The following is an 18,000-nucleotide window of genomic DNA, read 5'->3' on the forward strand; positions in this document are numbered from 1 at the left end:
ATATTTTGCATGTGCAGTGCATTTATACAAATAGCAATTCTTTTCTGCAGCTCTGCTCATTGTCGCCGAGATCGCGATCGCCGCGGCCGTTTGAGCAATGCGATACGATTTTGAGTAAAGCGTAGATTTCCAAATCTTGTTGTTCCATCATACGACTGATGGACAAACTCACTCGGTGTAAGAAATTATCATTGTTACTCGTGTCGATGTTAAGAGCTAAGATTAAAAAAGACAGACATCTGTTTTCACTGTGTCACTTTGGAATCGTCGCGAGTCGATCAATTTAAGACGTGCGTTTAAAATGTTCAATCGTTCGGCTTTCAAATGTTCATATGCAACAATTATTATAGGGACCATCTCATGCACGTAACAAATAACTTGACGAAATGTCATCTGCGCGAAACTGATAAATGTTAGGGGAGGGATGTTAAATATATCACAACTCAATCTCGCGTAATCAATTGCGTTTCATTCAAAAATATACGGAAATAAAATATAATCAGATTTACCACCTCTTCTCTTTCAAATTCATATGATTATAACGTTTATCTTCCGTGTTTGAGAATTCATTTTCGTCGAATAATTTGTTACGTTCATGGACCATCTTTGCTCGGACCTCGGACCCCAGACAGGAAATGACCTGCGCATGATGCACCTCATCGAATCGAATTTTAAGTGTATTTTAACGTAATGCTAGTCACTTACATGATAGCCGAGAGTTACGGATTACGATATAAAGGTACCATAAAATCTTATTGCGCAGCGTGTGTTGCGCGCACCGCGCGAGAATATATTTAAAAATATTATTAATTAATATTGTGCTATATATTATACATATATATATATATACATACATTATATATTGATGTTAAGTAATTATACGTAAATATATCATATTTTTGTGTCCAAAAATCGCCAGTAGAAACGTGACGGTCGAATAAAGATGCCGTTGGCGTTTTCTTAATATTTGTAAATATATATATATATATATATATATATATATATATAAATGTCTTTATTCTTCTAATCCGTGTTCCACTAGAATGTAAATATGTATATTATAAAGATAAAAAGTAACGAACAACACAGAGTTGTATACTTATTAATAGCTACGTCTTTCTATTATCATTTTACCTCTCTCTCTCCTTTATTTGTTTGCTGTTTGGCCATTTCTATTTTGTCAGACATTTATCAATTGCGTCAACTTTACATTCTCGCACCAATAACCAACCGTATTCTTTCATTGTTTAATCGATAACATGTGTTACCATGGACAATGCATCCCGATGTTCAGACTGTTTTTATCGGGTGAATATACGGATGTTTAGTTTCTCATGACAAGTCGCTGATGCACTTGGCAGAATTTACTTTGCGACTCAAATCAGATTACATACGAATAATATATTTATCGTACTTCTATCAGATACTGCGAACTAATTAAAGTATCAAAAATTGTACATTAATCTTCATAGTGCAGAAGTTTTGATCCTGTTTGAAAGTCTTAAATCAGCAAAATGGTGAGATTGCATGTGAAGAAAGGTGACGAGAGCCAATTTTTACATGACACCAACGTAGAGACAAGTGTCGATGACGTCATACGCGATATCGCGATGATCTACAATGGTCGTTTGAAGATTTCAAGGATCTGTTACGGTAAATATCTTTGCGAGAGGTAGCGTAGTTATTTTAGATACATACATTTTAGTAAGATCGAACAAATGCTTTTTGAAAATCTCGGATTACAGGTATTTTGAAATGTTAATTTTTCTTTTATATTTCTACATTTTAAAAGTTTTAAATATGAAGAGAAAACGTTTCTTTCGAGTCTACTATTCTCTCTGATTGCGCAAAACAAATGTGACATAAATGAGACTTTGAATATACGCTGTCTTAATCTCGGTACCGATACATTCTTCTTATGTAAAGCAAATATTCCGTTCACTCAAGCTTTAGCATAGCAGCTTTCAACTGTCTTTTACGAGCTTTTTCTGGCATTTATGGGAACCTTGGCTTCAAAGCCGAGATATTAACGCGAGAAATCCATTAGCGATTATTTTCTCCGGGCACAGCCGCAGCTTGTAATAACAGCGTGTAATAAGATAGGTCCGGAGGCTCTCCTCGAATTTATGAACCCATCTATCTTGGGTGCCGTGTGTGTAATATTAGTCACACGTCGCATAGGATAATAATTATACGAATACTTGTACTTGACACCGGTTGGTTGCCCTCTCGTTCGCTCCTTCACACGCGTCTTTCTCTCCTGATTGAAAAATAGAGATCGAGGAGCTGGCTAAGCACGGCACGATGTTACCACCTGAGATAATGGGCCTCACAGATGAGCAGGTCGAGGAACTCAAGCTCAAGGACGAATGGGCTGACAAATGTTCGCCCATGGGTGGCTGGACTTTCCATAAAGACAAGATCGGTACGTGACACTGCTCGCCGCGACTGTTCGGATAATAATGGTTTTAGATATATCTATGAATAATTTGCGACATAATTGAAATCGCGATCTTTTGTAAGTATTAGAGGGAGAAGAGGCTATGTGTTATAGAGAAAGATAGAGAACCATGTGTTACATGAATATTTTTAATTTTATCTTTAGTTATTAAATAATTTATAAAAGAATCATCATTATTTTATATGCATCTCAACGATGTATATGAACATAAATTATATAACGTTATCCATATATGCGTATTCTTTTTTTCAACACTTATATTTTCTAACTTTCCTCATTTAGGAAAAAATGTTTCCGATAATTTTAACAAAACTGCAAAATGTTTATTGCGAAACTATTCTATTTTTTTAATAGTTTGTAATAAGGATGTTTTTTTTTTCAAAATTTTTTCATAAGGGTTACCTGATGATATTGTAATTATTTTTTTAATAATTGATACCGAATCTCTCTCTGTTTCTCTCTCTCACTTCTGTTTTAAAAATATTTACAAAACAATATAAAGTTTCGTAGAAACACGCAGATAAACGTCATTCAAGATTGCCTGTATTTCACATGATGAATTAGACTAATTGTAAGTTTAAATAAACGCAGGTCGTAGAAATGGTAGACAGCCTAACGAAAAGATGCAGGAGGTATTGAAGAAAACTATCGAGGAAGCACGTGCCATAACATCAAAAGTAAATGCAATTTGATTTGTTACATTTCACGTTTTTAAACGTAGTTCGATTAACAAATTCTTTGATATTATTTCGCACAATTATAGAAATTAGTGCAACAAGAGAAATTAGTCTCGCAGAAGACAGTTCAAGAAGCTCTGGATATGTTAAGAGGTGCTGTGATGATCGTTTATCCGATGGGATTACCGCCGCACGACGTGATACGTAAAGAATTTGAGAATACCGAAGATCTCACCGGTACTCAAGCATCTCTCGAGGTACACGCCTTTAAAAATTAATAATCGAATAGAGATAACGAGACAACATAATATGATTTAAGAAATATTCTTATTTCTTAAATATTTTCTTAACATTTTTTAATGTATTGCTTTTTAACATTTTCTAAACAATGTTTAGCAAACACGTTTAAAAGAGAAATCCTAATTTGTGATTGCATATATATAAAACTTTTATTTAAAAAATGCGTCTTTAGAACTTTTAAATAAAGATTGGTGACATTTTCATCGGCGTTTAGAAAGGCGTACATTTGTCGCAGGTAATCGATGTGCAATTGGCTCAATTGTGGTTCTCCGGAAAGGAGCTATTATCGGGGAAGAAAATGAAGGACTTCGTAGGTAATAACGAGAAGACCAAGGTGATCGTCAAGCTGCAGAAGAGGGGATCTGGAAAACCGGCGAGAGAGCCGCTAATGTCGGAGGACGAGCGGAAGGAATTGATGCTGCGCGCGTATCGTCGGCAGGAACAGCTGAAGGTAAGTACCTTTGCACGATGAGTATCTCCACAATTCATCCACAAAATAGGGTCCGTCTGTCTCTAAAACTGCCATTTAACATAAAATAATCTCAAATACTTATCGTGGAGTAATTTTGGAATTTTTAATTGGATGAATTATCAGATAATATTAACGGTTATCAACAACTGGTGATCCTGTAATCGATCTTGACGTGTTCTGCTTTATCACCAACTATTTATTCAAAGATCAATAGAAATATGAGGATTATAAATAGAAATAAGAGTAAAATTTTTCCAGGAAGTTACGCAGTTTATTAAAACAAACTGATATATGATATGCTAGTATATATTATAAAACAAATCGATTTAATAATTTGTGAAATAGAATAAAAACACGTGTGCTTCTCCAAGTCGCCTTCCATTGATCTACTTGTACTTAAAAGGGGATAGTACATGTCTATCGATTACATGTGCGTCCTTTACACGCCCTATAAATAATATCCTTCAATGTTGGTAATTTATTTCTGAAACAACTCGCGAGTCTGTTTGAACTGATACAAATCTTTCTCAAGCCACTTTACACTGACACGCGTTTTTTGTATTTGCAAATTATCTATTACAAACAAATAATTCGATACTTTCAAAGCATTGGACGAATAAATTTAGTTTTAAATTTGAATTCGATCACAGTTTAATTTAAATAATTTTGATGGAAAAATATGATTGTTTTACAAAGTAATATTGATTTTAAAAACCTACATTTTAGTATAAAATTTCTATATTGATTCCTACTTGTATCGAAGCGAAGATTAGTTTTAACATACGAATTTTTTATTACATAAAAGTTATAGAATATTTACAAATAATACATAAATATTTTTAATTGATTCTTATAGAAATATATATTTTTTCTACTCATGAATTTAAATTCAAAATTAAATAACATGATATAATATGAATGTATATTTATTGAAATTAATTGTAATGGAGACATTGGAAATATTCGCGAACTAACTTAGTAAGTGTTTCGAACTTGGAGAAGCGAATGTATCATTTCTATTGTTTCCATTATCGATTAGAAGTTGGAATAAATAGCCAGTAAGTGTATGTACAACCCCTATACAGCACAAAAATGTATAATCGATTACGAGAAGCTATATATATATATTTCAAGATATTACTTAACTTTACATATATAGCACATGTGTTATTTTTTTCATTATCCTGAAATATGTTTCGTAAAATGCACGAAAACATCTTTCTTTAAGACAGCAACAGGTATGCTAATCTTTTCAAACTATTGTTTGCTTGAATGATCATAGATAATGGTATTTCGTCAAGGGTTAACTGATCAAATTGCTTGTCAAAGAGTTGTTTTGTTTCTTTTCACATTTTTTGCAGAAAGTAAAAGCTTGATCTGGTTTAATTGAGTATGGAAAATATATATCGTGAAAATTATATATACAAAAATGACAAAACATACTAAAGTGTAAATCTATCTTAAAATTCAGAATCTCGTTAATATTATATTGCACAGAACCAGTGAATTCTAGATTTCCAAAAAGTAACTAAATATGCAAAATGCTAAATATGCAAATCATATTAAAATGTTGAGAACAATAATAATATTAATGACAATTAAAATATTAAAATATGTAACAATAGAAATACATGTAATACGTGCTTAATATATTGATGTTTAGACACGCTTTTCTATCAAACTTAGTTTCGAAATGTAGTTAGCAAGTTATTTTTTATTCAGGCGCTCCTTAAAAATTTTGACAGAAACTTGTTTCTAGCTCTACTATATATTATATTTTAAAGGAATATAATTATAATTTTTCAAGCATTTCAGTATTACATTATTACGTCACGTTGATTGCATCACGTTGATCAATGGATAGAATTGAAATTAATGTTACTTCTTTAGAGTTCGTGAAGTTAATTGCGTGTTCAGCAATTTGTACCTCATCCTGTCTTCAAAAAACTCGAATTAATAACGGAAAAAAGAATTCTTATTAAGAATTTTATTAAGAATTATCGCGTACGTCGACTTGAAACGTGCCACACGGGAAATTACGTCGGTATGTATTGTGCCTTCATTAGGGTTGATTCGTTCTCCTTAAATCGATAGAAGGAAACCGCAATATTTGTTACCATGTAATTTGTTCGATCTGTCGAATTGGATGTCAAGCAATTCTAATGTTTTTCCTTTGCTAGAGAACGAAGGAATGAAAATTCTATTGTGACAGAATTTTCAATAGAACTTTTTGTAATTCGTTATTTAATATCGTTGTAGAAAACAACGATCGATATTTTGTTCAACAACGACGATTCGTTTCCTTCTTGGGTTGATATGTCTACAAGAGAATATACACGCTATTATATTATATAACGCGATAAATATATCCACTTCACATGTTCATTATTCTTGCATAATAGTATACCTTACATAATTACATACTAGAAGGAAACTTTGATGTAGTGGCGATGGTAGTGTGAGCTGATTTAATATTCTTCAAGAATATAATTTGTTGTTGCAAGTGTATAACGCGACATGCATAACATATCGATACTGATAATAAAAGATCGAAAAGTATCGATATTAATTCGGTATTTCCAATAAATTAATAATACATTAAAGACGCCATTTCTGTCTGCTTCACGAAAGCTTACCCCAATCAAATAATTTCCCCCAATTTTTTACAATTTACTGGGATTATGATTATTGTATTATTCTCTAGTTGATTGTCTTATCACATATTGTAGTTGTTTACGACGTCTCGATTGAAAGCTTCCATTACTTGACATTTATATTCATTTAAGACTATTTATTAAATCGTGTATATTTCACAAATTCACGAATGAATCTACAATAATCTAATAGGACGGTAATAATGGTGTCTGTATTATGAAGAGCCATTCACAGATGTCAAGCGATCAGCAATTGACAGGACGCACTTGATTTAAATCTGTACTTGTCGTATATATAGGTCGATGGCAATCCAATTTTACTTTTGTTTTTATCGAAATGATACGATCTAGTATAATGGAAAAAAATGATAAAACCGGAAGTTTAGAGAAAAAGAAGGGTTTTAGTCACATCATGATGATTTATTGTTTTTATCTATATCACATATCTAAACGTCACAATATATTAATGCGAATTATCTTCAACGTATATCGGAATCATGTTTCATACTTCTATATTAACCGTACATATTACATAATATTACATAATATAATAATAATAATACTAACACATAAAATGTGCGCAGGGGGAATAATCTATCCCTTTAAAAATAAAAATTCCATAAAGATAAGTTGGTGCCGAAGAAAATTTTTCATCAGGCACTCTGTAATTTTATGCGAAATTATGAAGAAATAGAACTGTATTTGTTTCGCCAAGGTCAGAAAATATTCCTCACTCCATGATTAATTCGCATGGGCGTATTACAAGCGGACGGTATATATGAGAAACATTTCGTTCTTGCGCAATAGGACAGAGATACTTTCGTCACGAAGTGCTTCGCGACACGCGAGGCCCAAAAAAAAAAAAAACAATATTATTTTATTATTATTTAACAATAGGCATCAAATTTTCATCGCGAAAGGAAAATTTTTAGGGCATGTAAAAACTTTCAAAATTTTACTAAAAAAATTGGTTTATATTTTCATTATATACTATATTATTACGTAGACAATATATATGCAACCAAGTTTTTCTTTATAATTGCCCACATTTTCTCTATTGCATTTTATAATTAAGTCAACACGCGATGTTTATTGTAAACTGTTTGAATGTAATTTTCAAGAGCGCGAATTAATTATTATACTTTCAATGGAAAGTAATCGGAATATTGTGCGACGTGAAAGAGAGGATACAATGGATAGCACGTAAAGAAATTTTATTGTTAAATAAAAAAGAAATAAGAAATGTTGTTTTACACATGCATATATGTCACAAATACGTTGACATAAAGGCAAACATAGAATTATACTAGCATAATCAATCATATGCACAATTGTTTGTCATTTGCATACTTTATCAACGATTAATCATCTCGCATTGTTCCTTTATCGTCCTCGTCCCTTAAAAAACGTTGTCCCATGGATTCATTAACTATTCCAACCATTTACTCTAATCTCTTTATTTATTTTGAACGGATAAGGTCTAAAATATTGATTATATTATTTCATGATATATAAATGATTCTCCTGTATATTACAGGTTATATAATGATTCTTAGATAACAAAAACATACATGAAATAAAGTTTTAATTTATATTCCGGAAAATCTTTATTTTCGTAATAGAATAGAGATAACAGATATATAACTGTAGTGTTCATTTCCGGAAATGAGAGATTTTTTTTGTTTCTCTCTGGTTATAGCATTCGAAGATATTAATGGGTTAGTTGCACTTTATTGGCTCCATTGAAAGCGGAAGAAGGCACATAGAGTACAGTGACGTTACAGAAAAGTCTTTATTTCTTGTATCCTTATTATTTCTAGCTACTGTTCTTGCGTTTACGGGTGTATATTTGCGCTCGCGTGAAATTATATTTATTTATCGCCTTGTTTCAAAGCGAATATATGAATACCTAACTGAATGTGTGAGTGTATTTGTGCGCATTATCAATTTAAAAAAATAAATATTGGCTAAAAATTAAAATACATATATTTTTCTGTCGATTAGCCAATAAATAATATATTGTCTTTATAAGAATAAATATTAGATTAAAATATTAGAATAAATATTAAATCGAACTTATATTTTTTTCTCACATAATTTATTAATTATTTATTCTAAAAAAAGGATTATTTATTTATTTCATTAAGAGTATAATAATTTTATGGAAAATATAAAATATGAATCGCAGCAATCAATTAAAAAAAGTTTTCAAAAAAATTATTGATATTATTATTGCATACTTATGTTAATTTTAAATACTTTGAATGTTCATTTTACGGCGAATCATTTTTGATTGACTTTAAACATATGTTAATAAACTAGCACGAGAACTCAAGTAACATCGATTATACGGATTAGCGGATATATAAATGTTTCACTTTCTAAAAGCACATGTACATATTTACATCGCAAAATACAGATATTTACGCATAATATGCATCGCAATTATGTGATATATTATGAATGTACTGTACAATTAATTTAGACGGTCGTATAATACTCGGGAATTTTCATATATCGGTATTAATCAATATATTCAGAGACAGGGCATTACATGAAATGTTTTCATCGGCGATATCAGAAACATCTAATTACGATTCTCTACGGTTAACTACAATAGCACGATAAATAGATATAGAAAAGATATAAATGCGCATGTTCGTTGATAGGCGAATTAAACGAGCGTCGAGTCATCGTTGGCCTACATCTATTTTGTACATTAAAGAAGCTTGTTGATTTTAGATTAATGTTATTTTAATTAATTTTATTTATTTATTTAACTTAAATATATTTCGGCGTTTATTTATTTAAAATTCTCCTTTTATCTTGTCTTCGTTGATTAAAAAATTATTGATTTTTCATTTTATTCATACATATCGCGAGGGAACAGTTATTGAACGCCACCTGATTCTTGTCATTACACATGTTATTTATTGAAATAATAAACAATTAATCTTAATATTAATATATCAGCGATTAATATCAATTAGTTTCAATCACTTTGTTTTGCGCGCAAATAAGCTTAACGATACATTGAAGGCAACAGTGAACGTATAAATATATATACATACATATATATATATATATATATATATATATATTTATTTGACCGATGTATTGTATAACTGTAAGAAGTTTAATATAATTAACTTGGACCCCCCAGATGAGTTACTTTCGATGAATTGCATTGGCAGAGAGATCACTTGAATTCAACTCCATTTCGAATATAACGTCGCAATCACATATTGTTCGTACCATTGCATATACATTATCAATAACAATTGTAACTATAGAAAATTTAATTACACCTCATTGCGGAAGACGACGTTAATGTCCATCTGAGAACTTAATTCACCTTGTACTCAAAGATTTTACTTTTAAAATTTATTTCTCTCACGATAGGAATGAATCTATTCAACACGACGAATCTTTAAAAATCGAATATCGTTTCTTTTCTAAAAGGAATCCTCAGCCTCATCCATGTCGATCAGTGGTAGCCTTTCATAGTCCAGCGTAGCGCCCATACTAAGCGGCGCGTACTGCTAAAGAGACATACTTCTGATTTCATTTTCATTACTCTGGCTTTGAGTTGCGGAGGACATCGCTTCCATGAGTCCCTCATCTTCGCCCTCGACCTCTTGCTTGTCGACGCAATATCTGCATCGCATCTTGGCGTCATCCCCCACCTTCACCGATCGCGAAATGATAATTAGAGTGATCACGCTGATGACGAAGAGTCCAGCCGGCACGATTATGGCAATTAGCAGCTCCATTCGCGTCTTTTTCAGATCGAAACGCGCCACCACGAAAAACGAGTCGTTCTGGACAATATATCCGTGTAATTGATAATTGCGAACATAAGATGTAAATGTTTTACAATCTAGGGTGAGAATCAGTATTTGAATAATTTTTTATAAATAATTTCACGTTGTCATATCGCATTTTTTTCTAACTCATCTTTTACAATGGTTTGTCTTTTTTTCAAGAAAGATTATTTCAAGAATAGACTTGTTCTCATATATTTTTTATATACTAAAATAGCTTTTATCGTGAAATAAAAAATTTTCACTCGATACTAAAAAAAAATCTCGATAGATCAAATTCGTTAAATCTTTGAAAGAAAAATTTCTTACCTTGTTATAATAGCAGGGGTATCTACTCTGCGCAGTCTGATTGTCACCATCTCGTCCGTGAGTGAGGAGAAATTGTCTGCACTCGCCTCTTAGGGTGTTGACGCAACGCTCGAGATTGATGTATAATCGTGAACTATTGTAGATCGTTAGAGATTTTTGTGCCGGGACATAGGCGTTTGTAGGATCCGCCGGATACCGCAAGCTCCTCTCGTAGATTTTCAAGAAGCTCGTGAAGTTAATGGACGGTTGGGGAACCTTGATCTCGTTCAGTAAAGTGCCGTTCACGCAATCTTCTGTTCTATGAAGGTAAACAAAGGCAATAACGCTATAATGCGTATATAATGATTTATCGTTGCATGAAAATAACGTGCACGGTCGATAGGACAATTTTTGGTAAGATTTGCAGAGATAATTGTACATTATTCTTTTTTATTTTCTGTGAATATTATTTACTAACGCAATTCGTATGTATATATCTTCATAATGAAAAAGTTTTTGAGTATATTGAAATCTAATAAATGAATATCCATGCTGTATGTAAGAACTCCTTAAAAGCAGGGAGTTAATTATATTTGGAGCGAGTGTATCAGAAGCAATTACTTTTATATTAAAGAAACTCGTATCATTGCTCCATATTTTCGCTTTCTTACACGACGGCATAGGGTATTTCCATAGCAACCATTGATCCAGTAGCTGGGTCTGTGATTCACCCTAATATTTTCTACTTATTCCTTCTCACTTCATCTCTCAGTTGCAATATAACTTGCGAGTGATGAATGAAATTGTGTTCGTTATAAATCCCAATATATAGGTATATAAATATATATCATAATTTTATAGGAAAGTAAATAATAATCTTATAAATATACATCTAATAAATATTATATTGTAATTATATGATTATAATAATGACAGATATTAAATTTTACATGATAAAATAAGAAAGAAGAAAATAAGTATATATATATATATATATAATTCATACTGCAATTCTATTTTTGTTCTATAGACAAGAAATGTCAAGGTCCGATTGATCAATATCTATGGCGACACTATAAATCTTTTCTCGATGAAAAGAAAAAGAATGTAAAAAAGTATTTTCTCCTTTCAATTATCTGACTCCAGTGACTTATCTATCAGTAGCAATTCGATTCTCGAGGCTCTCATGTTTCATTGACTCTCTCCTCATCTTCTACATATGTACATTCAAAATATGATATATGTCAGCAAATTTAGAGAGAGATATTAATTGCGACATAAAGACTTTTTAAGATTAGGATAAAAATTTAATGCGTAGCATTTAAAAATTGATACCGCAGTTGAATATAATTATATTTGCAATAAACAAATAAAATATAGACATTTCTTACTTTTTTTATTTACGATAAACACTAATCTCATTCATGTTGATGATATTCTATTTTTTTAGATTATAATGCAAGGAATCTGATATAACAAAATTTCCCTCTCTCAGTGCAACAAAATCTTAATGGAAAAGTTTGTGTCGTGATAAAATTTTGCTACATCACTAGTATTCATCATTACCTGATGACATTTTCATTCTTCGTAACGGCGAAGCAGCTGACGATGATGCTGCCGTTCTGCTCATCCCAGATCTTAACGGGCTCGTCCAGTCTGGTACCAGGCAGACTACCGTTTGCTCTGTTCAAGGCCATCCCGCGGGAACATCTCGCGGAGATGATGCTGTTGTCCTGCATTAGATAAACATTGATATCGCTGGTGGAGATGTTTGGACAGTATCTGTCGCAGGTGAAGGCGGTTTTGATCTTCGTGCATCTAGAGTTCTGACAGCTAAAGAAGCCGTTCAACTTCATATTGTCCTTCTCGCTGTCGATGGCAACACCGTCGGCCTTAACATGGCAGAGCATCAGCTCGCTCATGTTTGAACAATGTCCCAGGCTGCAGTTGAACACGCCCGTCAACATACTGCACTCGCTGCCATTGTTGCAGTTGTACTTCTTCATGCTCCCCATGTTTACCTATTGACATTCTCAAATTTAATCTGTCGCAATTTTTCACTTTGCAATTAGAATTATACATATAGAAACTAATGACTTCAAAATTTTATAAATGACGCGTATGTGACAACTGACCTTGGAATTAATTTTAATTAAAAGGCGAAATCTCTAATCTAAAATATCTCATTTTTAACACGTTAATTTTGTTTTCCCATTACACAATCGTTACAGAAAAGTTAATTAATATTCATTTTTTGTTCTAGTACTTGTACGCATAATTCTATTACGAAATTATCCTCTTAACAGAATGCTCGATCCTATATCAAGGTATTGCGTACATAATTAAAACCTCGCTGTTTATATAAGTTCGTCAATATAGTTGCACAAAACTAGGTCGTATATATTCTAGTCATACGATATATCGCCTTTTTCTCGTCAATGCAGTAATTGAATCCCATTACTTTCAGGATGTTTTGAGTCTATGTTGGTAAAACATTAGTAGTCGGTATACATTATATCATTATAATATACCGTTCGCCTAAATATTCATATTCTTGATGGGGCACTCCCTCAAGGATAATTCCTCGCCCCCGTTTGCTTAACGTTAGATCGTGATAATGAATACCGACTATTTTTAGCTGCCTTACGCGCGATAACTCGAAACCTTTCGACTCTCAGGAACGCCAACAAACCTTTTTGGGGTCAAATATGTCGCATCAAGTTAGAAACAAATCAACAGAACTCGTGATATATATTTTAATTATGTTCTGGATACGGATATATTCTCAAATGACATCATTCCACGTGTTTAATTAAACTAAATATTAAAATGCTGCTGTAAAACGATTCACGAAAACGAAATTACTATATCATATTATATCACGTGATTTAAATTTCATGAATTTTGCAGAGTGTAATCTTGCCTGTAAAGTTGTTTGCAAATAAATTTGATAACTAGGAAACATTGTTGACAAGAGCGGAACGCTGTTCTTAATGATGTATCACCATTACGGCGGCGAAAACTTACGTCATATCGGGCATCTTCGTCAATCTTGATGAGCTTCTTTAGCATCTCCATAACCGATCATATTCATTAAGTAATTATATTTAGCAATGAAAAAATAAATATTAATCGCAACTAGTGAGAATTTTTTTTTATAATTTTTTAAGATCTCTCTCGCAAATGACATTGTGATTTATCGCATGCGTATCCTATGCAATAGATTTTATAATGGCATTTTTTTCTTCATGAGAGTATTATAAGAAGTTTTCCCTCTCTCACGGCCTGGAAACATCCGCCGTTGACTATATATAATCGATGCTTCGCGATGGTTGATGGACCGTTATGTATCGGTGAGGATAAGAATATGAAATGAGGTAGAAACTGAAGGTCAAGTTAAAGACGAAAACCAGATGCATTTTTTTTTTTTATATAACTTTCGGAAAAATGCAAAAACTTTTTATATACAATATATAAATTAAAAAATTTACATTTGCGGATGGATTTGTGTAGGTGCAGGATTACATTCTGCGAAGTGAGTAAAATTTATATTACAAAAATATGATAGATATGATATGAACATTGATCCATTTGAATATTAATTTTTTTTTTCTCGTGAATCGTTACAATAATATTTTAATACTTATTATGTAATGCAGGTTCTAACTGATTTCTGATAAATAAAATTATATTTTATCTGCAAATACGATATTACGGGTAAAAAGCCAGAGAGAAATTTTTCTCTATACGTTAAAGTTGCAAACAATGTAGCTATTTTATATTCCTGCTTGTCCCGGTAATTTTATCGAGGTTGACATTATATTTTAATGACGAATTGTAGGAAATGCCAATGTTATCGAGGATAAAGTTAAAGAGAACGAAGAATTGATCTCTAAGGGGTAGTTTCAGTGTATAAAGAAAGTTAGCTGTTTCGAGCTTAATATAAATCGCGAATGCTAGGAATTTGTAATAATGAAAGTAATTTCTAATAATACAGCGGACATCGCTATATTTTATTTGGATGCAATTTCAATTTTTCGCGATGCTCCTCCATCCCATCTCGACGTTTGACGCGCCGAAGAAATTGAATACTCTACGGTCTTCGGTAAAAATGTAATATCGCCATGAAATGGAAACACCCACAAGAGAGTGGCCATTCGGGTGGGAGCTGAACGATCGCAGGTCGGTTGGAAATGTGTTGTGGAAATAAAGTGATCGAAATTCGAAGGATAAACGTGGCCACCCCTGCCTTCCGAGAAGAGAATTCTTGTATCTCACATAAGTGAAAGAAGTTTTCAGGGAGGCAAGTGGCCAGAAAGAGAAGCGCGTCTTATTATCCTTTCTGAGAAAGATTCGCGAAGGATTTTCAAGTCGATTGCGTAATTATTCGAGATCGCAATCGTTCGTGTCTAATGGAAACTAATGGAAATCGAACGCAGGATCGTAAAACTTTAACGTAATATCAGATTTCGTAAATGTTTTTAATCTACGGAGATTACGCGAAATCTGCTAATAATATTTCCTCCTCAGTTTTTGTTAATTTTGTCAATTTTAAGTCACAGCTTTTTTTAAGAACAAACAGATTACTAATTTAAACTAACATTTAAATCAATATTTCTCTATAAACAAATTTGTATAATCGACAATTCTTTTTTTTTTTTTAACGTATTCGTGATTCCTGATGTAAAAACAAGCGAATTAGTAAATTAAACTAATAATTGAATTAATGTTGAAATAAATAAATTTCATTGAAAAGCCCTTCTCTTTTTCTAATGGCACACTCGTTATTTCTTTCCAAAAAGACTCAAGAAAATTTATATAAATCTTGTGTATATTCTTGCTCCATATAAGAAGAGTATTTCAAATACAATACATATAAATATTTTAAATGCAAAATGCTTTCTTATTACATACGTATGGTATACTCGGAGTAAAAAATTTTTTCAATTTCATATTTTAGTTTTTCCCTCATATTTTAACAGCACTTCTTTTTTATATACGTGATATATATTTATTTAGGACTCTCTGTAGCATAGTTCGCAGAAATGTTGAAGCATCGCTGTACGCACCTCGGGGCATGCGATTGTGTCAAACTTGGTGCAGTTTTCGAAAACCACATCGGTGCCGTTACGTCTGACGGTCGCGTGAAGCTGAGCACAAAAGCCACTGGTTTTCGTCAAGCACCATTCGCCGCAACTCGCCCAGCCACAATTATTCACCATCGTGGCATTAACGGTTTGGCACATCACCGGTTCCGGCTCGATGCCGATGTGAAAAGCTCTAAAATCAATTACGTCGGCGTCGTTAACGCGACATGAGTAATCTTGTAGAAACAAGTAACGAATATTTCTTCAAACAAAATTTTTGAGAAGAGAAAATAACGATCGGTTATAATTTATATAACGCTATTTCTACGGAGATTTTGCGGAAAAACAAATCTTCCAGATTATGAGATAATCGGTTAAATAAATTTGAAAGAAAATGGAATGGATAAAATAAAAAATTTCTAACGTAAATTATGAATTACGTGACTCTTTACTTGTACGACGGCGCGTAGATCGCGACGCTGAGGTAAACCAAGGCCACGCAACTGATGACAAAGGTGAACTGGAAGAAGCATATGCTGCCGCAAATCCTGCGATCCTGTTCCGGTATCAAGCGACGCTTCTGTTTTCGGCCCATCTCGCGTCACACTTTAGATTTATTCAAATATATCTGTGTCGTTTTATAAAATTCTCTGTATTTTATTTTTCCAATTCGTGCAATTTTAGTACCTCTCCGCTCACAGAAATATTATCAACGCGAACTTGTCGAAGAATTATTCGCCGAAATTTTGATGCTTATTCTCTTATCGATCGTAAATATTATAACGCTCGAGAATTAATTCTCTCCGAATTTCATAGTCCCGTCTTCGTAAAGTCGAATATTGCGTATATTATATATTATTTATTTCACTTTCTCTCTCTCTCTCTGCAAGCACATGATATAAAAAGCTAGGCGACTTCATGTCGACATTTCATTACTATCATAGAGCGTGCGGCTATAGCGGCTTAGTAAAAGATTAATAGCCGTCTCGCTCGAGGAGAACAACAAGCCGAGAGATCAGTGGACTGTACTCGTTTCCCGCTAAGAATCGATTGTTCGTAGTAGGTTTTTGTTCTCGCGACAAAATATTATTTGTCAGAAATGCAGAGTGCAGCGAGCAAAATATTTCGTTATAGATGTCTGTGCTTATTTTTCCCGTGCTATTTCCGTTCGGAGAGCAAAAGTTCGCAAAGTCGGCCGACAAGTGCGTATATACGTGTCACGATTCTTCTATCGATTAAATGATTTTGCTGCCCACAAGCACAAACATGCGTCGTAACGCACGATCATCGTGCCATTTTGTCATAAGACGTGAGATGATCCTTGAACTTCGAGCCTATTATTTTCCGGTTTTCGGAAAAAACGATAAAAATCGAAGCGCTGGTAAAAAATCGCTAATATTAATGCATATCGAATTAGCGATTTATAATTGCTTCCACGATGCACAAACTTCTTGAAGCTTAATTTATTTCGTTGAATTTCGTTGATGGTTCTCAATATGAATAATATAGCTGTAAATTCATCGGCTATAGACTCATCAGACACGTGACTCACGATTCTACCGAATCGTGAAGGGTTGCTCTACTTTTTGGACTGGGATGACCTACGTTGATTTAAGCTGGTGCGATTAGCCGTTCGTCGATAGGGCGAAATGTATAACGGCAAACAGGCCTCTTTCCATGTTTACACGACCCGGACCCTCCCTATTCTTTTGTTAAACACATTTGATCGCCCGATATACTCAGGACAATTGTCACGTGTTATACGTAACTTCATTAGCGTGCGACCGCTTAATGATCTTTACAAAAAGAAGATGCTGTATCAATTTCAGAAATTTTTGCGCTTGCCATTACCATCGGAAATGACATCATTAACATTTCATCTCTATCGTCCTTTATATCGTTTGTCGAATTCTTGTTGGCATATCGCTGATTTGTAGTTAATATACTGATGCTTTAAACTGATACATTCTTGAAATTAATATCTTCAGATGTTTTTTACTTTCTTGTTTACGTAAAATTCTCTTTGGTATATTTTTAAAATAATGTCCACATTATTATTCATACCCAGGAAAATGTTGCGATTCTAAATTCATAAAAAGAAAATCGATCTCTGTATATGAGAGAGAGAGAGAGAGGGAAAGAAAGAGAGATGCTTGTCCGGGGGACATTTACGATAGTACGATCTTTAATGATATTCCATTTGCGAATAACCTTGGGCTAAACGATTATCTTGCCGG

General features: G+C 33.0%; 2 protein-coding genes across 2 annotated transcripts in view; one reads left to right on the plus strand and one right to left on the minus strand.

Annotated features, from left to right (window-relative positions):
- The first annotated feature begins 1,514 nt into the window (after positions 1 to 1,514).
- Positions 1,515 to 18,000, plus strand: part of LOC138942597 (cilia- and flagella-associated protein 298) — a 52,327-nt gene continuing 35,841 nt past the window's right edge. The window contains exons 1-5 of the mRNA XM_070312960.1: positions 1,515 to 1,653; positions 2,276 to 2,425; positions 3,053 to 3,138; positions 3,225 to 3,395; positions 3,674 to 3,889. Coding sequence (XP_070169061.1) covers positions 1,515 to 1,653; positions 2,276 to 2,425; positions 3,053 to 3,138; positions 3,225 to 3,395; positions 3,674 to 3,889 — 762 coding nt within the window. The remainder of the gene's footprint in view (positions 1,654 to 2,275; positions 2,426 to 3,052; positions 3,139 to 3,224; positions 3,396 to 3,673; positions 3,890 to 18,000) is intronic.
- Positions 7,028 to 16,572, minus strand: Teh4 (tipE homolog 4). The gene is made up of 5 exons (XM_070312899.1): positions 16,216 to 16,572; positions 15,746 to 15,956; positions 12,243 to 12,697; positions 10,698 to 10,995; positions 7,028 to 10,385 (listed from the first exon to the last, which is right to left on the minus strand). Exons 1-5 carry the CDS (start codon positions 16,356 to 16,358, stop codon positions 10,107 to 10,109), a joined length of 1,386 nt encoding a protein of 461 aa, XP_070169000.1. The 5' UTR covers positions 16,359 to 16,572; the 3' UTR covers positions 7,028 to 10,106.

Source organism: Polyergus mexicanus, unplaced genomic scaffold (assembly GCF_030449975.1).
Source record: "Polyergus mexicanus isolate NDT 795.1 unplaced genomic scaffold, iyPolMexi1.0 SCAF_2, whole genome shotgun sequence".
In the NCBI taxonomy this organism is placed as follows: Eukaryota; Metazoa; Arthropoda; class Insecta; order Hymenoptera; family Formicidae; genus Polyergus; species Polyergus mexicanus.

Excerpts from the sequence above, each read along its gene's own strand:
- Teh4 (XM_070312899.1), bottom strand. The coding sequence starts at position 16,358 with ATGGGCCGAAAACAGAAGCGTCGCTTGATACCGGAACAGGATCGCAGG. Across the intron at positions 12,698-15,745 it reads ACACAATCGCATGCCCCGAG|GTAAACATGGGGAGCATGAA; the intron begins GTGCGTACAGCG and ends GAATGTCAATAG. Across the intron at positions 10,386-10,697 it reads ACCCCTGCTATTATAACAAG|AACGACTCGTTTTTCGTGGT; the intron begins GTAAGAAATTTT and ends TATATTGTCCAG.